The sequence below is a fragment of the Grampus griseus genome (genome assembly GCF_964374135.1).
Source record: "Grampus griseus genome assembly, chromosome: 6".
In the NCBI taxonomy this organism is placed as follows: domain Eukaryota; kingdom Metazoa; phylum Chordata; class Mammalia; order Artiodactyla; family Delphinidae; genus Grampus; species Grampus griseus.
The window spans coordinates 25,872,235-25,899,769 of NC_139000.1; the positions used below are offsets into that span (position 1 = coordinate 25,872,235).

The following is a 27,535-nucleotide window of genomic DNA, read 5'->3' on the forward strand; positions in this document are numbered from 1 at the left end:
TACGTGTTCCACTTTTCTAAAACGACCTTACAGTTCTTTTATAAAAGAATAAACTGAACCTCATTTTAAACATTACTTTGGCGCGTGTCTCTGTCTTGCACACAATGGGTGTGGCTAAATTTGGCCCAGCCCCTCCCCCAGGTGTGCTGGGGGCGGGGGTGGGAGGAGGGAGGCCAGGCCCGTACCTTATGCTCATCCCGAAGGTGGCTGTCCAGTTCCTCCGTGTGCTTGGTCTCATAGTAGCAGAGCTGGCATTTGTAAGGTTTCAGTTCATTGTGCTTTTCTATGTGTTGCTGGAGGCTCTCGTCACTGGAGCAGGTGAAGGTACACTTATCACAGCGGAAAACTACTCCCTGCAAGTATTTTGACAGTTTGGATCGGCATACTTCAATGGGGACAACGCGCTCTTCTGTGGAAACAAATTGAATATAAAGATGGGAATTTTTACTGATGGAAGGCAGATGTCCTCTCTCGGGAGTACAAGGAGAGACTCACCCATCCACTGTTGCTACTTCCCATGGCTCCAGGTCCGTGAACTGCATGCACATGCCCACCGTCCCTCCTCCAACCCCCCAAATCAACACAGTCCGCTGGGACACACAGGTGTTTCTAAGGTCAAAAGCTCTCTGTGTACTTAATACCCAGAATGGCCTATAAACAGGGGTGGGCAGGCTGAAAGGTGTTGGCGAATTCCTGAATGGAGATGATTAAAGGAGGAGAGAAGAACAGAATTTGTACCAACATGAGTGATTATCAGCAGCAACAGCGCATCCTACTTCCTCAGCACGTGGCATTTAGGCTGGACTTACGGATGTCACAGGTGTCTTTAAGGGGGAAGGAAAATGACATTTTCGGAGCACCTATGTGCCACCACTGTGTACCTCCCTAGCTACTCTATTAGGCTGGAGTTATTCCCATTTTTACAAATTAGTAAAGCAAGGAACTGAGCTTTTAAGTAACTCTCTAGGGGTCACAAACTCTGCAATTGCCCAAACCGAGATCCCCATGCCCATCTACCAAACCGCAAGTCTGTTATTTCCCATCGTTTCCAATTCCATTCCTGTTTCCCCTTCCAAGATGTTCTCAAGGAGACTGTTTTCCTTTTCTGGAAACCAAGGGAATCTCTAATCTAAGTTCAAATCTGAAAACAAAGCATCCTGGACACTTTCATTCACTGAAACTCCAACTGCACCTCGGAAGAACTCAGGCAGATGAAACGGTTGCAGGCAGCCTTCCGGGGGAGAAAGGGGTGGCGTGGGAGATGTGGAGGATTTGTGCCTTTACAGACAATCTGTAATCTGACTGTCACAAGGGAGAAAATAAAAGAGAGAGAGGATTTGGGTGCTTTTCCCATTCACATACCAAATGCTGTAGGGCTGGAAGTGTGTGTGCTTGTTTATTTTGTGCTCTCTCACCCTTGTGTTTAGCTGCTCAAGTTAAATTTCACACCAGTCTGCCCAGAGTTTCGGCACACGCGCCAGATATCCGTAACTGGGATAAAATTAAAATCTGTGCTATTTATGCAAGGATCAAATATAGCGTGTGCTTTCATGCTGTGTCTGAATTTCAGAAGACTCTGAAAGTTTACAGATGGACACACACAACATATATTATTTAGAAAGAGCAATGTATTAGTAAGTCAGGAAAGTGTGCTGTACCCTCAGAGTCACCGAGTGGCAACATTTCCAGAGCATCAAGATGTTGTGTGAAGCCGCTCACTCTGGGAGGCCTCCCTTTGTTGCTGGCCTGTGTTTGGCCCCTGGGGGCCAATTTTCCCACCTGAAGCCCTGTCTTTCTCTCAACCAGCACATTCTCAGTGCAGGGCAGTCCCTGCCGTGGGAGCCCTTGAATGCAGCGATTAACTGGCCAGCAAGAATCTGGGCAGAGGAAGCGTGGAAGGTGGTGTCTGCACCACACTCCCTGGAGCTCTAATGCATATGTTATTTTCCCTGTACAAAGAGTCAGTCGCTTATTTAGAAATATAAATATTTTTAAACCACAGTAGAGCAGACAGCTAAGAAACACATGATTATAATGGAATCCACACATTTTCTTAGAATAGTAAATGCTGTAACAGTCTTCTAACCATTCAGTTCCACGGTTTGGTGTAAATGGAGGGAAAAAATGCTTTGGCGTAAACTAATGAGCCTTAAGAAAGCCCAGCCTGTGATGTTCTATTCCTCTAATCCAGGTTTGCTCAACAGCAGCACTACTGATGTTCTGATGCCAGATAATGCTTTGCTGTGGGAGGCTTTCCCGTGCAGTGCGGCATGTGTATCATCGGCACCCCAGGCCCCCGCCCACCAAGGCCAGCAGCACCTCCTCCCCCCCAGTCACGCCGACAGAAAATGCCTCCAGACAGCTGCACCCTGAAGAAGCAAGATGGACCCCGACTGAGACACCGCTCCAGGTCAAGTGCCAACTATTCAGTCCAGCTGCCCTGGGTTAGACAGGCGTGGCCATGAGCTACGAGCAAGCTGGCGCCCACGGCAAGAGACGGGGGGCAGGCTGAAGCGAGGGGACCGGTTCCACCCTGCAGCTCAGGAGTTCATGGGAAGTGTTGGGACTCGCACCCTCCCCCCACCCCATGCTCTCTGTGTTTGCTCCTGATTTATATTTTGTCATTTCTACTGCTTCCCCTTTCCTTCTTCGGCTCTGGCCTGTCCCGTCGGCCCCGGTTCTGTCGACCTCCGTGGAGATGGAGAACAGCTGGCTATAATTTTCCACATAACGACGCCTCAACACCTTGAAGACATTCGGTCGCCCTCCAGTCTTCCCTTCTCCCCCATAAATAATCGTTTCTTTCAAGCTTGTGTTTTTTTTAATAGGTCTCCTTTTCAACTCCTCTACCACTTTGGTTAGTCTTCTTTGCAGTTTCCTATTTCACTCTGTGTGTCTAAATGCATTTTGCACAGAGTCAGGAGCACCCAGAATAATACCTTGGAGGTGAAACCATAACAATGAATGGGAACGGCTGCTCCCGTTTATTAAGGGCTCACTATGTTTCAAGCATGGTTAGGTGTTCGATCCTCTCAGCTACTTTTTATTCTCACAACGCCCTGCAAAGTCAGTTTGATTATCTCCAGTGAAAGCCGAGAACGGACCAGTTAAGCTACTTCCTCGAAGTCGCTCCTCTAGTTCAGCACAAAGTTGTGACCTGGGAGCCTGGGTCCGCTGACCTTTACCCGCACCCTCCTCTGTTCCTCCTGAGAAGAGCTCTCTGGGCACATCCAGTCTGTTCGCCATGCGCTGCTAAGCCTTTTATTCCTAATAGTTCAAAATCACAAAAGCTATCGGTGTCTAAGGCAACCATGTCTATCTGTATTTCTTTCAAATATCTCCTGGATTCCATAGAAGGTCATCTCCCTGCTAACGTATCCTGAAAGGTAAGACTTCCCATTTCCAAACTAAGACGTTAACTACGGTATGTCCCAAGTCTCTCAGTTATATGGATGTTAATTTTAGAAAAAAGTTATCTTTTTTTTCCTTTCTACAAACGTGGTTAACATGACCAAGATATAAAACAAGACGGACTCTAAAAAGCAGGTGAAGGACCGATAGCGTTTTCTCAATAAGGTTATTCACGGTGGAGGCCAGTGAAGGTCCTAAAGTGGGAGACTGGAATGTTTCCAGGTGGGGCCTGAGCCCTGTCTTGGCTACATAAGCTCAGCGCTTGGGGCTTTTTCTACGGGGGCAGCGACAACCGTGGGTCTTTTCCTGACTTCACACCTCTCGAAATTACCTTGGGTAAGAAATCAAGGCCTGAATCACACTCATTGTGACTCAGCTTCCAGCTCTGGTTGCAAAAATATTATGACTTCACCAGTCTGACTACAAGATAGATCGTGTCTCTCATCTCCTCACACTCAAAAGGTGGCTTAGCATCGCAGCTGGACAGAAAAGCCAAGAGGCTCCAGCCCGGAGCAACGCCACACTGTAGCACGTGGGTGCTAAAGTTCACCAAGAGCCCGGAAGCGTGTGCCGGGTGGAAAAATCTGCAAGATCGCCACTACCGAGGCGGGGGTGAGGGGGTCACTTCTGCTCAAAACAGTGAAAACCCACATCACTGTGGAGCCCAGAATCACCAAGGAAAAATCCTTCCCGAAAGGGAGCCCACAACACACATGGGTTTCCTCCCCACAACGTGCCAGGCCTACAGGAAGCTGGGGGAGATCTGGAAGTCACTCACTCCAACAAACTCTGAATGCAGGTTACCATGGTAGAGGGCCGAGACCCTCTCTGGGCCAAACCAAAGACGCACCTGTTACCCTCTCTCAGCCAAACAACTGACAAAGGCTGAGAACTAGAAAGCCACCATCCCCAAATATAACCATAAACAGACACGCAGAAACATAAGCACAACAGGTCCCGTAAGAAGTTTTGCCATCAGCCAGGCTACCACCCTCAAGCCAGACAGAGCTGGGAACTGCACCTCTAATTCTAACCGGCCAAAGCACGTGATGGGGAGGAAGGGAACGTGTAATCTCACTGAATAAAACGAAAGACTATCAATCTCACCGTAGATTTTTTTTTTTCTCAAGAAAAATGATACTGATCAGATCAATTAGGGGAGATTAGTTCAGTTCCAAAAAGACACCCACCTGCAGGGTTCAGTTGTACTCAGCATCTGTGTACGTATTGAGGTTATAGGCTGGGAAACGGAGAGGTTAACCAGCCAACTGGAGACCAGTCTCGGTGATTACACAGCTTCATAATTATAATGTAAATATTTGGCAGAACTGTTTCATGCCTATAATTCAATCTGTGCCCAGCTTTTTATACCCAGGTTTGCTGTACATATACAAGGGACGTCTAGGCAAAGCGATGCATGAGGCATTGTGCTTCCAATGGTGACGAGAGCTCAGTGGAGGGACTACCCTGGTGGGGCAGTGGTTAAGAATCTGCCTGCCAGTGCAGGGGACACAAGGTCTGAGCCCTGCTCTGGGAAGATCCCACGTGCCACGGAGCAGCTAAGCCCGTGTGCCACACCTACTGAGCCTGCGCTCTAGAGCCCGCGAGCCACAACTACTGAAGCCCGCGCATCTAGGGCCCGTGCTCCGCAGCAAGAGAAGCCACCGCAATGAGAAGCCCGTGCACCACAATGAAGAGTAGCCCCGGCTCACTGCAACTAGAGAAGCCCGTGCACAGCAACGAAGACCCAATGCAGCCAAAAATAAATAAATTTATTTTTAAAAAAAAGAGCTCAGTGGAAACATACTCCCGAAACTGTTTACTCCTTTGTTCACTGTCTCTCTTGCCACTAAAGCTCAAGCGCCTTCAGTGCCCAGACCTGGCCTGACTCTTCCCAGCTGTATCCCTAGAGCTTAAAGCAACACTAGCACAGGACGGGTGTTCAGTGTGTGTTTGTGGCATGAATGAAAACCCACCAAACCTCCTACCACCAACCTTCTCCTTGAAACAGAAGTCTCAGGGCTTAATTTTTCTCCAGTTAAATTGGTCCGATCATGGTCAACCTCACCAAATGCTGATCTGACCTAAGTTCACAGCTCCTCCAAGAGAAGGGTCTATAATCCTTGGCTTCAATCTTTGCTAAATTAGAATCCACAGGTGTCTCATCAGTACCGCAGCTTCCCAACTACCTACAGAGTAACGTTCTACCCCTGTGCTGGTACCCAAGCCCTCCTTAATTTGGCCGGAATATACTTTCCTAGGCTTGTCTCCTATTCTCTTCAGAACAGTCTGATACCACTCTGTAAACACGTCTTGCTTCCACTCACCTGACTGGTTTGTTAAAATTCTCCTTCCACTCTGTAGTGAGTCAAACGGTGCTCCCAGAAATTTATGTCCACCTGGCCCCTCAGAATGTGACCTTATTGGGACATGAGGTCTTTGCATGTTAGTCAAGACAAGGTCCAGATGAGATCATATTGGGTTAGAGTGGGTCCTAAATCCAGTGCTCTTATAAGAAGAGGAAAGGGCACACCGACACACACACGTGCACGCACGCACACACACACACACACACACACACACACAGAAGGCCATGTGCAGATGAGGCAGAGACTGGAGTGATGATGCAGCCACAAGGCAAGGGAAGCCCAGGGAAGTCGGGAGCCAGCAGAAGCCGGGAAGAGACAAGCAAGGATTCTCTCCTAGTGACTCGAGGAGGGGCCCAGCCCTATGAACGCCTGGATTTCAGACTTCCGGGCTCCAAAACAGAAAGAGGATGCACTTTTGTTAAGTCCCCCAGATAACGACTACACCCACCTTAAGTCTTCTCTGCCTGCTGAAATGTTATCATGGATCAGTTTGAAAGCTACCCGCTCTACCACCTTTTTCTACCCCAAACAGAAATATATCTGCCACTGGGAGTCTCCTAGATGCTGATCGCTCACTATCTTATATGGACTTATGCACACGCTTCATCTCCTTGAAGAGGCAGACTGGGTCTCGTGTATCCCATCTTAACCCAAAGAACGCAGCACGGCGTGGCATGAAACAAGCAAATAATGAATGTTTGCTGAATGCACGGACAAACAGTATGCTTGCTCTCTTTTGCCACAGCCAACGTAATTCCATGGTTATTTCTCATTCAGATTTCCCAGGAGTGAAACGGATTCTCTTTCCCTTCCTCCCTATGTAAATATAGCAATTTGTCTGAACAAAAAGCTGAGGAGACTCCAGTCTTGCAAACAGCAGCGCAGTCTCAGGGCCAGTTCAGAAGTTGCTTTTCTTGCCTTTCATTCCACGTATTTTAATTAACTAAGGTCTCAGAAAGATCTCGTACTGCAGGCTCTAGAGACCAAAGATGTTTATTCATCCACAGAGTAAGGAAAGCACAGGTGGAGGAAGAGCCACATCTGGTTACTTTGAGATCAGCCCCAACTCGAAATTGCCAGGCAGACACCCAGCCCTGTCTCTTGACTTGTCGAGACCAGCTTCCCACTGAGCTGCCATTTTGAGTTGGGATGGCCACCAAAGCCAGGCCAGGATGCAGATGGCAGATACGCTGTCCCGAAGCACCCTGCCCCCTGCAGCTCAGTGGTCCTCGTCTCTGACCTGCAGCCTCCAGACCACGCCATCCTCAGACCCAAATGCCACAGCCACTAGAACGCTCAACAGAGTGACACCAACCACCTCCCCAAGGATGAGACAGTGACGCCTGGTGGGTAAAGGCATGGGCTGGGGGTCAGACGAGCCTGGGTTCAGATCCCAGCTGGGTTGCTTATTAGTCATCTGACCTTAGGTAAGATGCTCAGTCTTTCTGAACCTGTTTTTTCTGTTATTGTCAGGGATAACAGTAATAGCTACCACTTAGGGTTTTGTGAAAATTCCATAAAATGACTCACTGGAAAGCACTTAGCACAGCACCTGGTACGTAATAAGCTCTCAGTAATAGTAACCATTGCTGTTGCCATGGATGTTGTCATTATTACCACCAACCCTCAAATGCTCATGTTCATTCCAGGTTGTGTACTTTCTGACCCCAATGAGGACAATATCTATATACTCTGATGCCTCTTTTAAAATAAATCATCTCTATAAATAAAGAGAAGAGACTGTAAGTAACCAGTGACAGGCAATATGATGGATGGGTCATGGGGTCAGAGGACTGCATTGACACACAGCTTCCCTGCTCACCGGTTGGATGACTTTGGTTAAACTACTTCAGCCCTCGTGGGCCCAAGGGACTCAGCACGGGATTCAGGGTGGGGACAGTATGCACTACACCCTACACGGTCCCCTCAGGAGAACCCAGCAGAGAAACTCCTTTCAGGTTCCAGCATCTCAGATTCCTGAACAAAATTTCAAGAGTCTAACAAACACTCTAAATCCAGTTGATTCCGTTTTTGTCTCTCCTACTGTGGGCCGCAGTCCCAGGGCCACGACTGCAGCCCACTGCTAACAAACGCACAGCACCTCATGGCGGACACCGAGTACCCAGACTCTAGGTGAGCTTTTTCATACTTGACGTGACTTTCAACTGCCTTCTCCTTATCCTGCATTTGCCCCAATCTTCTCATTTGTTTCTTTTTTTGTTTGTTTGTTTTTGCGGTACGCGGGCCTCTCACTGTTGTGGCCTCTCCCGTTGAGGAGCACAGGCTGCAGACGCGCAGGCTCAGCGGCCATGGACCACGGGCCCAGCCGCTCCGCGGCATGTGGGATCTTCCCAGACCAGGGCACGAACCCGTGTCCCCTGCATCGGCAGGCGGACTCTCAACCACTGCACCACCAGGGAAGCCCTTCTCATTTGTTTTTAATCCTACAGTTCTGCACGACTATTTTTAAGATACCTTAAATCCTTTGTGAAACGATCGTAAATAACTACACTAAATCAAAGAAAAAGTTTTTTCCAGCTTCACGTACATATAACAGGACTACGGGTCACAGTACTGTCCCTCCCACTGTGGCTGGACGATGAAGTAAACGTGTGTGAGAAGCGCCATGTCAGGTGTGGCATGCTCCAGGCATTATGCGCTTCTCTCTCTCTGCCTCCGTTTCTTGAATTCTCAGCTCAGGGAAGGAAAGTCATCAAGCGCATTAGGCATCAAGGCTCTGATCCCACCACGCAGCAACATGGAAAAGAGAGAGAATCCACCGCCAAAGTGGGGTCTCACCGATGCTGTCTGTTCTACAGCAGCACAACGCCTGGCCTCGCCCCAAGCAGTGCGGGCACAGAGCCAGCGACACACACATGGGCCGGGGGACCGGAAGCCAGGTGGCTGAGGAGGCACACCAGGAGGGGGCAGTCGGGCCAGGAATTCCTGCCTAAACGCTCCTGCGTGGCTTTCCCTAGCTTGCAGGCGGACGTCCTCGCCAGCAGGCATGTCACATCTCATAAGCTTGCCCGGGGAGGAGGGGGACCTGAGGGTGCTGAAGGTTGAGGCTTCCATGGAGTTTGCAGCAGATGTGGGTGACATGTCACAAAACGTGCCGGCCAAAGGCAGCGGCTCTGGGGAAATGCTGGAAACTTTGAAAATGCCCCCTCCCCCCGCCCCCTGCGATGCCCAGCATTTCAGAGTAACATCTCAGCAGGGCAGCAGAAGACACTTGTTGCCTTCGAGTCTTTTTTCGGTATTTTCGGCAAATACCTAAAAGCTTTCCCAGGTTAGAGGTAAAGGAAGGAAGAGAGGCAGGAAGAGGAAGAAAAGAAGGGAGGGAGAGAGGGAGGGAGGCAGGGAGGAAGGAAGGAGAGATGGAAAGGTCAGTAGGTGGAAATAGCAAGAGAGACTGGCAACGGGTACTCTAGCCATCTTTTTCCATCCACCTCTGGCTTGAATCTCTTCCGGATAAAGTAGGTTTTACATAAACATATTTTTCCTTCCAGGGCAGACAGGCCTGTTGTTTAACTGTTTGAATTGGCCAGCAGTAAACTCCAGTCAAAGAAAAAACAAAGAGGACCTAAAAGACGTACCCCAGCTTAGCAGAGGAGCCGACGGTTACGGAACACCCAGGATGCACCCACATGGAACACACTAGACGCTCAATACGTCACCTCAGAGGCATAACTCGTCACCTCTTTTTACGGAGGAGAGGGAGGTTAAACACAGGAGGCTTTAAATCTAGAATTTAAACGCAAAGCCTATGGGGTTTCTAACATATATCAGGCCACTTTCAGTTTTAAGAATTTTCTCTCTCCATCCAGTTCAAGGGAAATTCCGCGTTCTGCTTCGGAAATCATCATTTTGGTGTTCGTCCAAAGAACTGCTTACAGCCACAGAGCTCCTTGCCCTCACCCACCCACTCTGCTTCTCATTCACTCCTTCCTTAGCAAGGCCGTGAGAGCGGAGGACTCAGGATATAAAACTCCCTCTCAGGGGGAAGCCCCGCAGAACTGTTCACTGCAGAATCCATCACCTTTGCCTCTCTCCACGTGAAGGAAATCCTCTCAGCTGGAAGATGTTTTTACCCTGTTGGCTGTCACTAGGGTGAGCGCTGTGATTTCTTGAGGGGAGATACGGTGGGGAGCAAGGGACCAGGCAAAGGTGCCGCTTCCACCTTGAGACGGCTTCCCTCTAACGCCACCCGAGCCGCCTTCCCCCGCCCCGCACAAGAAAACCGAGCTTGGAAGGTTACCTCGGTGCAGCACGATGTGGTCAATCATGTTGCGTTTGTATTTGGTGTGATAGAGGCAGAGAGGACAGCGAAGATCTTTGGGGCCCTCCTCGGGGACCGCCGAATGCCCGGCTTCCACGTGCATAGTAAAAGCAGATCTGGAGGGAGGTGGGGAGAGAGGCGATGAGCGTAACCAAGGAGCATCTCACTCACACCCCCTGCCAGCAACCCTACTACAGAGACACTCCACCCGGGGGCCAAACCACAGTGGTTCATCATCTTTGCTGACCACGAGTGCCCTGGTCCCTCGTGCAATAACTAAGCACTGTCATGCAGTGGTAACTTCTTTTTGGAAATTTTGCCACCTGGCTGGGCTCAGGCAGGGCTGAGTTTGAAAAGAAAGAAACAGACTCCTGAGTTTATTCTTGAGAATTAGAAGTTGCCTGTTAAACTTAAAACAAAATATAAAACAAAATCCCTACGAGAATATATTTCTCATCAAGCTCAGAAGGAGAGGGACTGTTTTGAAGCTGGAAGATTTATCAGCTGCCTCGGTGACTCTTCCCAGGCAACAGGGGAGGGCAGGCTGGTTAGGAAGTCAGGATGGTTGATGACCACGTAAAGGCAACTCAGAGCTGTTGTACCAGCTCGGAGGCGGAGGGTACCACTGCCTCCCCACTCCATCCTTTTCAAAACTTCAAAATTTACAAAGCCTTAAATGTCTCATAAAAATGGATGAAACCAAGAGTTTAACGGGCAAGGTCCCCTTCTTATTAACCCGAGTGCCTCTCTCTGGGGAAACATGTACACCTGTCAGTGGGCCCTTGTTATCTGGGTCCTTTTTGCCTTCTCTCACTTCTAAGGTCACATACATATTTATCTAAAACACAACTGAACCACATTAATAGTCAGAGATGTAACACATTTTCCATTAAATCCAAGCAACTAAGATGTTGGTGGAAAAGAGACTTGTTTTTCTATCAGTTCATGTTTTTTGGGGGGGCATGAAGTCTACTCACCAGCCTCTCTTGTGTGGAGTGTGTATTGAAATACTGGAGTGACCTAAAGCCCAGGCCCTGACGGCAGCAGGAGCAGATAATAGCTTTATATCTGTACTATAGCATTTCATATTATTATAAAAGCTTTCTATCTATGATACAATAACACTTATTAGTGTTTCCTTTGCTCCAAGCACTACGCTAAGCACTTTACGGCTTCATTTACTCCTCACAAGCACCCTCCAAGGTAGGTACTATTATTGTCCTTTTTTTTTTTTTTTTTTTTTAACAGATAAGGAACCAGAGACACAGAGAGGCTTAGTAACTTGTCCAAAGTCATACAGCCAGTAAGTGGCAAAGCTGGAGTTCAAACCCAGGTAGTCAGGCTCCATATTCTACACTCGTAACCATGAACCTAAACAGTATCTCCCAGGATGAGATGAAATCACAGGAGTTTAGATTAAATGATAGGAAGCATGCCAATCTTTCTCATACACAGGAGCAAAGGTGACTCCGGATTATATTTTTCTAGATGGGAACAATCTCTCTGTGATTGTTCAAGTTTAGTCTTCCCACTGTGGAGTCTTGGTTCTCTGGGTGTCTTTCAATAACATGATCTTAAGAAATAAGAAATCTATACAAGGGTAGCAGGGGCGTCACGACTGCCGGTGTTCTCTCTTGACTTTGACTTTGCTTCCAAGAAGATATTTTTTTCCCCCAAAGGCAAATAAAATAAAAGGTGAGGGTGAGGGTGTGGTTTTCCAAAGGGAAAACACTCACTGTTTCACATACTGGGTCAGGGAAATCCTTTGCCATGATCTCACACTCCTTGGGCACCCATTTTCTCTGATTTTTAAACTCATTTGTTCTGATATAGCTCTTCATCTCTTCCCCAAACCCCCAAAACAGTCTTCTGGAACTAGCCTCCTCTTGTGAAGACTGGACCCAACAACCCCTTCTTCATCCAACAGGCAGGGCCTCCCATGAGCTCCAGATAGGAGAGTGAAAGGGAAGAGCAGGGTGAGGGGTGAAGCGGGTGCTGCCACCTTGTTTTTCAAGGCTGTTTTTCATGCCACTTACTTAAAGCCTGTGTAAAAGGAGCAGTCTTTGCACTTGAAGAGCTTCTTCCCACCGTGCTTGTCCCTGTAATGGCGCCTGATGCTCTGGATGTAGCCAGAGGAGAATTCACAGAATTCGCAGTGAAGAACAGCTTCCGTCTTCTGCTCAGTGCCCCCAGCGGCTCCAGAAAGAGGCACGGGGCTGACACGGCTGTTGTTTCTCGCCAGAGCAGCGGATTGATAGTGGTTCAACTGCTGCTGCACATCTGGAGGCTCGGAGTAGGATGAGTCTGTGGACAGATGGGGGAAGATGACACCAGACACAAAGAACACAGTGGAGGTCTGACACCTGAAAACCCCCAACATTAGTTTTGAGTTTTTTGTTTTTGTTTTTGTTTTCCTGTGGTACGCGGGCCTCTCACTGTTGTGGCCTCTCCTGTTGCGGAGCACAGGCTCCGGACATGCAGGCTCAGCGGCCATGGCTCACGGGCCCAGCCACTCCGCGGCCTGTGGGATCTTCCCGGACCGGGGCACGAACCCGTGTCCCCTGCATCGGCAGGCGGACTCTCAACCACTGCGCCACCAGGGAAGCCCTAGTTTTGAGTATTTTTTTAAAGGGGTTGACTATGATCCCAGCTTTCATCTTCGTTTACATTCTACAACGCATCTCTGGGGAAAGGCAGGTAGGGAGGAAGCGTCACTTCTTTTAATCTGACTTTGAGGGTTCACAGCATTTAAAAATAAAATTCTGAGGTTAAAGGTTTCCAAGTGAAGGAAGAAAGTAAACTTTTTTTTAAAGGAAATTGCAGCGTGGCAACAGGCTGCCACAGAATCCCCATCCTTGTAGGCGAGATAAACAAACCCGCACAATGTACACAGGCATCCACATGAGAAAGGCAAGTAGAAGATGCAATATCTCCTCTTCTGCAGCCCAGAATTATTCAAGCCAACCGGGGGGGAAAAAGCCTTTAACAGAAATGCTCAAGCACATGGCACTCACAAATATAAAGTGTTTTATGCCTTCACTGTCAAGTGATTTAAATTTTAAAATATAAAAATCCAATAGTGTTCTCCAGGAATGGATGTTTACAGCTTAGTCAGCATTAAGATGGAGATTTATTCATAAATCCCATTAAAATGAAATTCCAAACAAGTTTCCCTGAAAAGGTATTTGAAAGTTTGCAATTCGGAGGAAAATGCTGGAAGTGACAGGCACAAATCTTCAGCCTGTGACGCCCAATGTCATGTGGTGGGGAAATCTAATGCAGACGGGAGGTGGGAAAATCTCAGTTTCTTCCTTAAATAAGAATTTTTTAAAAAAAAGAGCGAGCAAGTGAAAAGAATAAAAGGTCTTGAACCTTTTCCCAACACGCAGCTCTGAATGTCGAGGTCAGGAATTCACCAACGTTATCACCACCATTGTCCTATATAACCTACGGCTGCCCATGAATGACACAAATGGGAGTCTGTGAATCCCACACAGATGAATTTCAGTGTAACTTTCCTTGAAAAGAAAACAAAGGACTCTTTTCTTAAGCCTTTCAAAAAGCAGGGGGGAAACGGGACAGAAACTGTACCAGCCTCCTCCTGATTTGATGACACCTAATTTTCCAAAGTGTGATTTCCCCAGGCGGGACACGCGGGGGCTCTGTAAAACCCGTATTTGATGAGACTGGGGCCACCCATCCCATCGGCCTCAGAGCAGTTCCCTTATTGTGGGGTCACCTCTCGTCTTCGAAATACTAAAATTCCTCCCCTTCTTGTTTCCTCCTCCCCTCCTCAATTCATATTCCTCAGGATGGAGGAAAAAACCCCTTTGGAAATTGTGAACAAACCTGCCACACACACATACACACACACACAAATAAAACAAAAGGAAACTCGAACAATAACTCCGAGCCTCCATGGGTTCATTACCAGGTGTCAACTGAAGACAAAGGAAGAAAGACATTAACACAACTGAATTCATTTCAGCCGATTCTTTTAATCTCCTTTTTCCTTCTTCCTCGACCCTAGCCTAGCCGAGGAACCCACTCAGGATCACAATAATGCACCTGTCAACTTCTCATTCTTTCTTTCAACAGCAGGTTTGTTTACCATTTCATGGACTGTTTGAGATGTTTTCTGGTTAAGCTCTCAAGACTAGTTTCTGCTTCAGACACACGCACAATGAAGCACAACGCATGCTCTGCCCGCCTCTCCTGTTAACTGGGACTTGAGCTGCTGGAAAAGCACTGCCACGCCAGTACCCCGGCCAGCCCTGCCCTCTCGCCAGTGCTGGTCCTGGTTTGCTCTTAGCTCTACAGGAAATAAATCCTGGGACCAGCAGGCCGAAGTCAGGTCCGACTGCCCTGACCAGTTGACCATCCACAAATCTCCCCAGAGACCAAAACAAAGGAACAGCCCATTTCTCAACAAGCAGCCACCACGGCCTCTAAGACTCAGACACAAGGCACTGGACAGCTCCAGTCCCTTTATAACAAAATTACAAACTGGCTCCTAATCAGAAGACAAACCAGGTCAATCCGTCTCCCCTACCTTCTGCCACCCCCAACCTAGAGCACACGTAAGACTCTCTTGGGTAAACTCCCCAAAGGGAGAGGAGTCTGACTCAACACATTTTTCTTGTTTCTAGGGTCTATGGCATATCATTCCACCCATCTCAAAAAACACATTCTCAATTTTAACACGGGTATTTCTATGTGATATGAAACTTGAAATAAAAATGCTAGAAGTCGTGGAGAAAGCATTCCAAGAAAGGACAGCTCATCAGCCTTCACAAATGGCTGTGTGAAGAGAACACCTGTATGTATCCGTGTCATAAAATCCTTCCTTCCTGGTTAAAATCAGATGGACAGGTTTACTTACAGAAAGAAGCAAATCCCACCACTTAGGATACACTTGAAATAATGCCCAAGTGATAACTTTCTGGGTCTTCTGAGAGCTTTACTGTCCTCTCTGGTGCCAAGACACACTCTTCCTCGCTCTCACTTGGAGTTTGTGAATAATGTACAGTTTTAGCACTTCAGGCACTAAAGTGACAAAGACGTGAGTGTGTCTGATTCCACTGATCCTAAAAAAGCCCATTTGCTGAGCTACATAAAATCCCAGTTTGTTCACGAGGCATAGCCAGAAAGAAGAGCAGAAGAGGATGCTTTTGTGCCCAGGTTAGAAAGACAAACAGATTCTTAGCAGTGAAGGGCATGTCACATAAGTTAAAAATCATCATTAAGACTCTTTTCTTTCATTCCAAGCTTAAGAAAAGGAAAGGAAAAACACTCTGTGCTTGCAGAGCCCGACCTGTGGTCATGGGAACATACAGCAGCTAAAGCACAGGAGTACAGGTTACATCTTTACTGCCTCTTTGGCCACGAGTATCTACGATGGAGCCAACAGCAAAGAGGGCATTGGTCCATCCATTCTTAACCCACCCCTGAGACGTGCAGTCTCAGAAAAGAGTGTCGGTCTCTGACTTGTGACTTTATTTATGTGCAAAGTTTTAGAAATTAAATTATGATTTATAATTGCAGTTATAAAATAAATTTAGCTAAGTTATATGGAGCTATCCATTTTGTAAACTGTCTATAATAGGAAAATGATTTTATAAAAGCAAGATCATAACAGAACTGTAGAATGGATGGTCACAGCGCATCTAGGTGGGGCTTTGTAAGTTACTGAACAGCCAACAACGAATTCTCACCACTACGGTGTACGACATAGGTTCTCATGCCAATTTTACCGATGAGATGGCTGGGGCTGAGAATGGTTGGCTACACAGGTACCGAGAGGCAGAGGTAGGATTGGAACAAAGATCTCTCTGACTCTAAAATCTGAAACTTGTCTATCAGGCATCTGACTCAATGGGTTGACCTCCGGGGTCCCCTGATGCAAGTCAGAAGAACATGAAAGAATATCTGAGTGTTCCATCAGCAAGAAACACACAGCAGAGAAGAGAGAGAGAGAGATGGCAGCAAGGGTGAGACAGCTGAGAAAGTAACATCAGACTAGGTAGAAATGGTCACAAAGAGAAAATAATATTAAACTGAATACCAAAGAAAACACTAAAACCAGCATTTCAGAGCACATGGGAAAAAAGAATCAACAAAGTAAGATTCCTGGGAAAGAAAAAGAATATCCAACATTTCAAAATGCTTTATAAAAACAAAAAAAAGGGACCACCCAGGGGGCACTTCTATAAGCACGCTACACAGGTAAGCACTGCAAATACCCAGAACTGGAGATGCGCCTGCCCGAATGGCATGCTTAAGTCAGATGCTGGATAAACTGCCCTAGAAAGATAACGCTCTAACATTCCTCGGGGGGATTTGGCTGGGAAAAGAAAGGTACACGAATACAAACGGGAGATGGGTGTTTTCCGGGGGCTCTTGGACAGCTCAGGATTTCAAACCGGGGAAGGGCTGAGTTCCAGATGAGACCTCCTACCCACCCCTCTCATTCAGTCAGGTTCCTGGAGAAATGGGAAATTTCTGGCTCTCATTCCAGACCCCCAGAATTCCAGCCAAACCCAGGTAAGTATCCATTCAAAGCGTTTTGTTTTGTTTTCTTTTCTTTTTTCTCCAGAGATCAGCCAGCACAGAAATAATCACTGGAAATCTATTTTATAGCAAACAACAAATAAGTGAACTCTGGAAGAACAATAAACATGACAGAATGAAGTCCTCGTGAACATTCTGATCCAACAAAATATTCGACACCCTCTTCGTGTCAGGCCATAGGCAGGCTCTAGGGACTCAAAGTCGAAGAAGGTGCGAGGAAGGAATCTCCCGGCGGTCCAGTGGTTAGGACTCGGCGCTCTCACTGCTGGGGGCCCGGGTTCAATCCCTGGTCAGGGAACTAAGATCCCACAAGCCACACGGCACAGCCAAAAACAAAAAAGAAGAAGGTGCGAGGGATGCCTTCGAGGAGCCCTGATCTACTAGGAGAAACACAGAGTAGCTGGCTGTTATGAAGATATACGCCTGCTCTGTGTCTAACACACTTAACTCCACTGACTGCAGGAATAAAAGGGGCAAAGAGAAAAACTGAACAGTACCAGGAGAGTTTAACTATTGCAAGATTAAGGAAGACACAGGGAAGAGTAAGAATCAATTGGGCAGTAAATTGTGGGAGCAGCAGAGAGGACAGCTCCCTTATGCGCTGAGTGATCTGAAAAGGAAGCTGTACGGGAGGATCAATTCTCAATTTTCCGCAGCTCCGCAGAGAGGGTGTGAGTGAAGGTGAAAAAGTGGCAGCAGTACCTTGGTGCCAGCGACCACAGTTAATTATATTTGAGCTAGATTTTCATGCAGGCTTGGGAGAGAGGCTCTTTGGTCAGGGCAAATCCAGTACCAGGAGAAAATAAAAGACAAAAGGATTTTAGGCGAGCAAATTTTAGAGGCGGCCAGGGGAGCAAACGGTTAAATGACACCCATTCATTCAGCAAACATTTATTGAACATCTAAGTCAATGGGTGACCCTGTTCTGGAACAGCAGGACGTGGTCCCTGCCCTCAAGCAACTCACTGTCTCAGACAGACGTGTAAATAACTGACGGTGAGACACTGCAAAGAAAAAATAAGTCTCAATGGAGCCACCTTATCTCCAAAGACCTAGTGGAGGAGAAGACAAAATCAGCAGTACCAGCAGTACTTGGTGACTGATGGAAGTAGGAGTGAGGGAGATGGAGGGAGGACGTCAAGAGAACCTTGAATTCCATTAATAAACGTAATTAGTATTAGCTAGTGTGTTAATTAATGAAATCACTACCAGACGTGAAGCTACCGAAATGTTCAATTCACCACACCTCCACCTTAAGTCATAAATAGAAATTAAACAACTACATTCTTATCACAACAACAACAAAAGTGACTTAATTCCTACAGAGAAAAGAAATAAAGATCAGAGGATGAATCTGAGCAGAAAAGTGTGTACTTCGGAGGGTGAGGGAGATCGCACAAGGAGGGATTGAAACTCTGCAAGTCCCAAAATAGCATAGAGTTCAAAATGATGCACAGGTTGTAATTATCTTCAGAAAAGCAGGTGATTTGGCAACTGAAGGTTTGTAGTATCAGAAACAGAATATTACCTGTAGATAATTTAACAACAAATATGGTAAATGCCCAAAGTATAGGGGTTGGGTTGGGACCCAAATATGCTGGAAATACTGCCCACTGTTCCTAGAAAAATTGAGAAGGGCACACCAACGATGACAAGAGAGCAGCTAAAGACATACTTTAGTTAACAGGCAGGAAGCTTTTGGAATGGCATCAACTCCTATCATACAATGGCTAAGAAACTCAGGCAAAGGACAAAAAGGGTCCAAGTATTTCCATGCACGTGACAGCAACCCAGGTATCTGTTGGTGACGAGATAGAGAATCCTCCTGCTTATCAGTGAGCTTAGACATGATCTGAGTCTTCACCTAAAGCCGAAAAACTCTGTCTGGTGGACGCCTTAAACTCAACATGCTGCACATGGCCACCATCTTTGCTCACGCATCTCCGCTGGCGTTCTGAATGTGAGTCCGTGGCTCACCACTTCGTTCAAGCTCAAACTGTGGGAATCCTCCTTCAGACTGTCAGATGTTTCCTGTGGCAGCACATTTCACCAGGTACCACATCCCAGAGACACACGTCATTTCTTACCTCCAATCATATTCCTCCTCCAGGGCCCTGCCTACCTTTCCCACTGTTCATTCACGTCCTCAGATCCCATCCGGGCAACTCTTAACAACCTCCTAGCTGGTCTTCCTTCCTCCAAGATCTGCTCTAGTTTGGCCAGCAATGCATGTCATAGACATATAATGTGTATCACTTACATGAGTATGGTATGATTATGCCCCAGGGCTCAAGGATAAAGCCTACTCCTTGGTACATACAGCTCCACAGTCTGGTCTCAGCCTGTGTTTCCAGCCTCACTTTTGGCTAATTCCCAACTCCTTGCACTGTCTACATATCTCATCATTGGGAATTCTTGATCAAGGGCTCCCTGATGTTCTTCCTCTTCTTTATGCCCGGCAAATCCCTACCCATCCTTCAAAACCCAGCTGAAATGTCACCTACTCTGTGAGGCTTTCCCCCAACAATCCAGACAGAACCCTGCTCTCCTCTGTGCTTTGTCAACACACACACACAGTGATTTTCATCTGGATCTTATTATACTTCAGCTTACACTTACATATGTTCTCTTAAGCAACCTCCACCGACAAACTTGGCCTTATCTCTCTATGCCTTTAACCTTAAAACATCCCATGGCAACAGGGTCCAGGCTGGTTGCTGGAGCACTCTGCAGCAGCCCCATCCACTTCTGCTTCCAGCAGTTGAGTTAATGCTAACAAAAATCAGTTTTATTTTCTCCCAAACTTCTTTGTACCTGTTATATTTATATTTGTTACTGAGCTTATTCAATTTAATTAATATTACCTAAAATGATGAAAGATGGGTATAAAAGTTGTCATTTCTATGAAAGCTACATTAAGTGCTTGGAAAAGATTTGAGAAAGTCAAGCTGCTAAAAAAATTACTGTCAAATTACGTTTTGGCAAGATAAAAGATTGAGGAGAACATAAAAGTCTAGAAGGACTCTGCTCTAAGACTGTTCCACAAATGTCTAAATTATCATGCCACTTAAAAGAAACTGAAACTGGAAGTAGTACAGGTGATTACAGTTTATGCAAGAGAGAAAATGGGGAACTCCAATCACAAGACCCAGACTCAAATACATAAGCTTGAAACCTACAGCACAATCCTGGTGAATGAATGCATTTTTAAGTGAAAATAAAATGCTTAAAGCATTTTTAAAAGGATTCCCTGCATTAAGAAATTTGCAAATATCACTGAGAAACTAGGTCTTGATTATATCAAGTAAGTTTCAACTGTATCTATCTATATGTTTGACCCTATTTTATATTAATTCAGAAAATACTTATTGAGAGGCTTCTGTGTACCAGGCACTTCTAGGCATTTGGGATACATCAGTGAAAAAACCCAGCAAGGATCCCTGCCCTCGTGGGGCTTACATTTTAGATTGACAGCAATAGTATCTTATGTGCTTTCACAGCCAGAGACTCATGGTCCTTCCATTCAAAAAAGTACTTAAGAAAACGTTTCCTGGATTGAATTTGTGAACAACTTTCTTAAATTCAATCCTGTACCTCTGTCTATCTCTCTGTTTGAAGTTATAAGAACTGTTTGTAGCACAGAGCTGTCAAGATGATTCACAGATTCAAGAGGTTTACTTATTTTTAAAGATTTCTTAGGTTCTATCTGAATTTCTTTGAAACTCAATTTCCTTCTCAAGATACCTGCTGTTCACTTCTTGCTATTAACAGGGAGCAGAATGTGGCATCCAGAACATGACCGACTTCAAATCACCAATTCAACTGTCCACGTATTTCCTTTGAAGACTCTCAAAAAGGTTCTCCAGATAGAACACGGGGCCATTCCAAAGGAAAACTATATTAGAAACTAAGCTTTGGAACACAAGCCATTTCAACTCCTCCTGGATAGCGTCTAAAGGGGAACAGAAATCTCTAAAGGCAGCCACGTTACTTTATTTCCTTCTTTTGATTATGCCTTGAAAACCTCCAGGCCAAGGACTCCGGCACCTCCTTGTCTTCTATCATCAGTAGAGTTCTCTGGCCTGGATGTACAAGATTATGATACAATGGCCAGGGGGGACAATGGGCACTGGATGACTATATATAGGAATTCTGGGCTTGGTTGTCATGGAGACAAACGGAAAAACAAATGCCTAATCCTGAAAATAAGGTTGAGGCCAAACTTGAAGGAAACACGCACTGAAAACTTCCTGTCATTCTGATGAGTAAAAACAAAACCTTGAAATATGATCAGGGAAAACAAAACAAAACAAAAAGTTAGTCTTCAAAATGACAAAAACAGCAAAAAAACGAAAAGGGGCTGAGATTTAGCATCCCACCATCCTTAAATTCACTGAAAGGGTCTCTCAAAGGCCTTATTTGGCATGAAGCTTCATGTTCTCGTTTTCTCTATATTTTCGGGGGAATCCAGGCAAGTCTGACCTAAAACAAAAGAGAATTCCTGGACTTGCAATTCGCTAGGTCCTATAATCAGGGACAAGCCCATTTGTTTCTCTGTATCATTTTCCCCCAGTGGCATCACCATCCACCCAGTCAATAGAATCAGAACAAATCCTCGATTCATTTCTCTTTCATTCTATACATTGAATGAAAAAGCCCTATCGGTTCAACCTCCCAAAAAGCCCGTACCTGTGACCCACTCACGGTTCCACAGCCACTGCTTCTGTTCAGACCCCTGTGGTTGCTTGTGTGAACCTGCATTGCAGGACATTCCTAACTGGCTTTCTATCTTCAAGTTTCTTCTCCCCCAAGATCCCTTTCTTTTCTAAAAGCAAATATGATCAAGGTACTCAAGCCTTCTTACAAGAAAAATGTCCAAACTCTGAACATCAGTACCCTGGCCCACCTTCATCTTCCCAGACCTACCACACTCCACACCCACACTGCTCCCACTCAGTGCTACTGCCACAAGGAAAGTTCCTAACATTCACTCTGTGTGTTTTCGCTGCTTCTTTGTACATTCTTGCAACATCCTCCTTCGACTTCTCAGCCTGGCAAACTCATCTTTCAAAACTGAACTCAGTTCAAATTTACTGTCACTATGAAGATCCTCCCTGATCTTTCTAGATACACTTATTTAACTCCCCCTTCAGGCTTTCCTGCTAGTACTCATGCTGCATGCAGGTTAATTTATTTTGCCTCCACCAGACTATGATCTCTTTGCAAGCAGGATCCACGCATCCATCCATCCAACTACCCACCCATGACTTGTTTTAAGTTCATTATCTCCCAGGACTTAGTTCAGGGCCTGGCCCCAAAGAGGTGCTCAATGAACGTGTTATAAAGATGCAAAAAGAGTTCAAACTGGAAAAAGTGCTCTGCAAAACCCAGATTTAACAGGAAAATCCAATGAACCAAACGTCACTCTCTCCTTGAACACTGTGGTTAATAGAGCCGCCCCACTGAAACAGTGATCCACTTTTACTGAAACAAGCCTGGGTCTTTTCTGATTACCTGGAGAATGGTTTCTGAAACATTTGAGAATTTGAATGGCAGGAAATTCATGATCCATGACCATCCCAAGAAGTCACAGGCATAATTTCTGGCTTTCACCCTAAATCAGCAAAAAGTCTAAACTTTAAAACAGATGATATCAGGACACCTGGGAGCCACTTTGGATGAATCACTATGAAACTCTCTCTCCTTTTTCGTACCCACTGGTAGGCACAGATGTTCGTGAAATGCACAGGTGTAACGGTACCATGTATTTAAATGCACCATGACTTTGCTACAGTCAACACCTAAGGCCACGAAAATAGAGGCCTCTGCAATCCAGAAGGTATTCATGGATTACTTTCAGATTTTTAGCATTGCATCCTCACCGTATGAAATGTTTTACCAATTTTCCTCCATCATGGATGCACTCTCCTCCCAGATACGTAGTGTAAGGCTATTCATTTTGCAAAAGGACTTGTGGTGGCTCAGAAAAGCAGAGATGGCTTCATGTCACCCAGCCAGTCAGTGGAGAAACAGGAACAGAACCCGGGGCTCCTGCATGCCCCAGTTTCGAAAACACGTTCTTTTTCTGCCACAGCCATTAGCAAATATCACAGGTATTCCTTCTGTACTAAATGGTATTTGTAACTCAAAGTGTGTGTTCTTAAAAACCCTCCTTGAAAACGGCTGGAAATTTGTCGCAAAGCAAATGAACGCATGGCGAAGGAGCCCTTTTCTAATGTTGTTCAGGAGGAAACTCTGGGCGGCATCTGCCAGTGTTCACTGAGACACTCTCGCAATACCAAATGCATAATTCACCTGCGACTCTTTGGAATTGTGTGATGAGGAAGTAATGCTTCCTGCTGTTCGTTTAGATCGTATAGATGTCTTTACCACACGGAAAATCCACCCAACAACGTGGAGTACAATAGCCTCTTTTACATCAGTGGCTTGGCCGCAACAGTCGAGAGCTCGCTAGCAACTTCACATGGTATTCAGAGCTTATGGGCCATGGGCGAGGCCGCCCTGCTTCCTCCTCAAGGCCTGACCGGAGGGAAGATACCTACAGACTTCAAGGAGGCGGTCACAGTGTCCAGCTTGCAACAAGCAGTACAGGGAGAGCCCGCACAGGGAACGATGCAGAGATTTCTCAAAAGCTCAGCGTAGCAAGAGGAAAGAACACATCTGAGGAGAAGCGTATATGTTTAGACACATGTCGAGCTCTAAGTGACGGTATGGAAATCGCGTGAGGATAATGATGGCGGAGCAAGAACAGGAACGCGCAGCCGCACTTCAAAGCGCACGGTTATTCTAAAATTGTCCCCCAGCAGCAGGAGTCTCTGAACCAACACACCCAGTGGGTTTCTTACCCGTTTTTTCCCTTTTCTTTTCACCTCTTCCCATGCAGTGGAAGAAAATCCTGGCTCCGGGTAAAGCTGTATTTTTAATAACATTAAAGCAGTAGGTTCTTCTCTTCGGACAGACACTCTTGCACCCACTCCAAACGCCCCCGCAGGAATATTGCTAGTGATGCTGGGCTCAGGTGTAGGGTGTAAACCTCCAAGAAGCAGAAGGATCAGGCAGTCAAATCCAGGCTCACCTTTCACTGGCTTAGCAGCTCTAGGTCATCAGGTATGTCAGGTGCTTTTGCACAAGTCTCTCACTGATCTTCACCATGACCTTATGACATGAGATGTGTTACTTCCCATTGTACAGATGGGGAAACCAAGGGAGCACCTGGAAAACAGGCAACTTCTCAGCGCCCCGGAGCGTGCATGTGAGCCTCCTCGTAACCCCTGGGGACTCTCAATTAAGCAGTCCTCTGGTTCCTCATTCATAAAACGGAGACAGTGATACCCACGACTTCATAGGGTGCAGTGCAAACAGGAGAGCAGTGTGTAAAGTACAGCGTCTGGCACGGGGTGGGGGCGGGGGTGCTTTAAGGGCCTCAGTTCCACAGCAATGAAAATCTACATCATATATTTTGCACTAAACGACAAACTGCCTTTTAGTGTTTACAGAGTGTTTTCTACAGACGAAAGAATTTGATCTCCTTCGCCGGACTGCAGGACAGAGTGGAATGAGCGTCTCTTACACTGCTCTAAACAGATGTAACTGACATTCACCCCAGCTCCAGGCACATGGCAGGTGTTCGGCAGCTCGTTTGTGACTGATTGATTCTGGGCAAAGCCAACTGCACTGCCCCTTCTGGCAACAACCGGCTGGCTTACTCTGTGGGTGAGGATGGCTGCCGTGGGGAGGGGACTGATCGAGGGGCTTGGATTCAGCTCAGAGGCAGGGCTCGACCCCAATAATACACCAAGTCACCCCCATTTTGTTAGATAACGAGGCACACAGAATGGTCACAAATCAACTTGCTACGAAAAGGCACATCAGAGCAAATTTAATTCCCAAAGTTTAGAAGCTTTCTTGGCAACCATTCCGGGGTCTATTTTCTCTTAAAGGCTTTTCAACATCACCTCCAGCTTTGAGCAAGGTCCCTGGGTAACCGACTGGCGGGTGTGATCATCCCCATCATTAACGATGCTCTCCCAAAGGCCCCTACCTGACACTGCCGCCGCTGCCCTCTTCTCCCTCTCGATTGTACTTCTAACCACCTGATCTACAGTACGTATGTATTGGTCGATTGGTTGGTTCTCCCCACTATCTGTGAGGGGTTTGTCTCAAACTTCTTAACTTGCATGGATGTTTGGATTTTATTTCATAACCAATGAGGGCATCTAAGCTTTCTTGGGGACTTCCGGCTCAGCTGGGCACGGAGTGTCTGCCCAAGACTCAGTATGAAAAATGTTAAGGGTCTGTGACAAAAGGCAGTCCTGCCACTGAACCAGCATGCGTCTTGGCCTCCTGAGGGTCGTGGCCAGTGTGCAGCACCAAGAACAGCAGCACTTAAGACTAGATTCATTCACTTAAATAGCTCATTTGAGTGCCTATGCGTGCAAGGTAATCTGCCACACTCTGGGGACTCAAAATAAAATGATGGCTTCTGCTGGGACTTCCCTGGCGGTCCAGTGGCTAAGACTCCGCACTCACAGAGCAGGGGGCCCGGGTTCAATCCCTGGTCAGGGAACTAGATCCCGCCTGCCACAACTAGAGCCCGCATGCCGCAACTAAAAGATTCCGCACGCCACAACCAAAGATCCCGCGTGTCGCAACAAAGACCCGGCACAGGCAAATAAATAAATAATTTTTTAAAAAATATGATATGCCCTTTAAAAAAAAATGATGGCCTCTGCCTTCAACAAGCTGATGGTCCTTATATGTGGAATCTAAAATATGACATAAATGAACTTATCTACGAAACAGAAACAGACTCACAGACATAGAGAACAGACTTGTGGTTGCCAAGGGGGGTGGGGTGGGAGAAGCATGGACGGGGAGCTTGGGATTAGCAGATGCAAACCATTACATACAGAATGGATAAACAACAAGGTTCTATAGCACAGGGAACTATAGTCAATATCCTGGGATAAACCACAATGGAAAAGAATAAGAAAAAGAATGCGTATATACATATGGAACTAAATCATTTTGCCATACAGCAGAAATTAACACAACACTGTAAATCAACTATAGTTCAACAACAAAAAAAGAAGTGGATGGTCTTGGGGGGGGATGGAAAGTCAGACAGTTACAATAGAGTATGATCAGCTCTGAACTAAAGAGTGCCCAAAGATGTGAACAGAAAGCAGGTCCCTTAGCCAGGCAGGAAGAGTTAGGAAGATTCAAGTTTTCAAGGATGAGTAGGAATTAGCCAAGTGAATGGAATAAAGAGGAGGTCAGGTGAAAATAAGTGGAGGAGGACATTCCAGGAAGGAGGACTAGAAAGGCCTGGAGGGTGAGAGCAGGACCCTGTGCAGACAGGGCCTCCAGGACAGCTGCAGCGCAGAATGCAGCAGGAAGAAGGGGTGAGGAGTGACCCCGAGAGAAAGAGGGGCCCAAGTATCAGCTTTCCATGCTGAGCTTGAATCTCCTATGAAGGCAGAGCAGACAGCCACTGGAGGGTCTGAAGCAGGAACCAGGTGAGATAAAGGCTTCGCATCTGTACCTTTTCTAGGTCTATCGATTGCACCCAGAGCCCTGCCCCGTCTCTCAGATAGGGAAGGCAGCTTGGCATAAATGCATTCCCACCAGGAGAGAAAACCAAGCAGCAGCACGTTCCTTATTGATGGGGCATAGCAGCAGCTGCCTGTGACTCCATGCTTTGTATTGTCAAGTAGAAAACACCAATGTGGTAACTCTTTCCCTCTGGATTTTACTAGCAGGTTGGAATTGTTCATTTGAAATTCAGTTCCTACTGTTTCAACTGAACACATTACATTTACATCTGGAATAGATTATGGTCCTACTACCTATGGGAAGAAAAACTGGAAACCCAGGAGGCTACCTTTTCTGCTCCCTACCAACCCTTCATGTGCAAGAAAATACCAAGGAAGCACAGGAAACCAAGTGGTATGTCCACACGTTGGCAAACACCAAAAAGACGTAGGCGCCAGCCAAGATCTTGTGGTCTGTTGTTCAAATACAGCATCTCAGCAACATCCAAAAGGTTTCTAAATCTGTATTGTACTCCTTAATTTTAACACCCATGTGTCAACCCAAGGACACTTAATACATATTTCTTGGACTCAGACTCAACTCAATGGTCAAAATATTATCTTGTAAAGTGATTCAATATTCTCCTGGATTCATTAGTGTTTTATAAATGGTTTGTTTCGTCATAACAAATATTATATCTACTATATGTTAGGTATTTGACAGATACCAAGACCATCAGAGCTCACATTTCGAGGGGTCTCCGGTTCTTAGGGGACATTATTGAAACACATATGAAAATGAGTGCGTGCTCAAGGAACACAGCCAACGCCCACGGGCGTTTCTACCTGTTGTGAGCGGAGAGCCTGCAAGACACTGGGGGTCTGGGGTCAGAAAAAAAAAATCCAAATCTTGACTTACTGCTTTACACCACTGTCACGATTATCTACAGAACACAACTTTCATTTTACATTTACAGGACATCTACTCTAGAAAGTGATGTCCAGAATATAATATGCCAGGTGTTTAGAATAGAAAGATGGGCCGTGGGCAGGACAAAAACCCTGTCCCTGATGAGCTCCCTTTCTGGTAATATGGGGTTGGAGTTGGCAGAACGGACCACGTGTTCCCCGGCGAGGTCGGCCACGGCACTGTGGGGTTTCAGAGGAGGGAGAGCTGACTCATGTCTGGCATCACAGGAAACATCATGGAAGCGAAACGTGCACCTGGCTTTGAAGGACAAGCAGGGTCTGGACATGGGGAAGCAGAGGAAGGGAGGGGCAGCTGGGGGATGGGCATGGAGAATGCCGAGTGGGAATTTTTTTTTAATAGGCCAGGTAGAGCTGCCAGAGGT

At 46.4% G+C, this 27,535-nt stretch overlaps 1 protein-coding gene across 3 annotated transcripts in view; it reads right to left on the reverse strand.

Annotated features, from left to right (window-relative positions):
- ZNF462 (zinc finger protein 462) overlaps positions 1 to 27,535 on the reverse strand; it is a 142,589-nt gene that overhangs the window by 25,020 nt on the left and 90,034 nt on the right. For all 3 annotated transcript variants that reach the window (XM_082656518.1, XM_082656519.1, XM_082656517.1), the window contains 3 exons: positions 12,096 to 12,363; positions 10,039 to 10,175; positions 186 to 409 (listed from right to left, as the gene is read on the reverse strand). In XM_082656518.1, the coding sequence (XP_082512644.1) occupies positions 186 to 409; positions 10,039 to 10,175; positions 12,096 to 12,363 (629 nt within the window). The remainder of the gene's footprint in view (positions 1 to 185; positions 410 to 10,038; positions 10,176 to 12,095; positions 12,364 to 27,535) is intronic.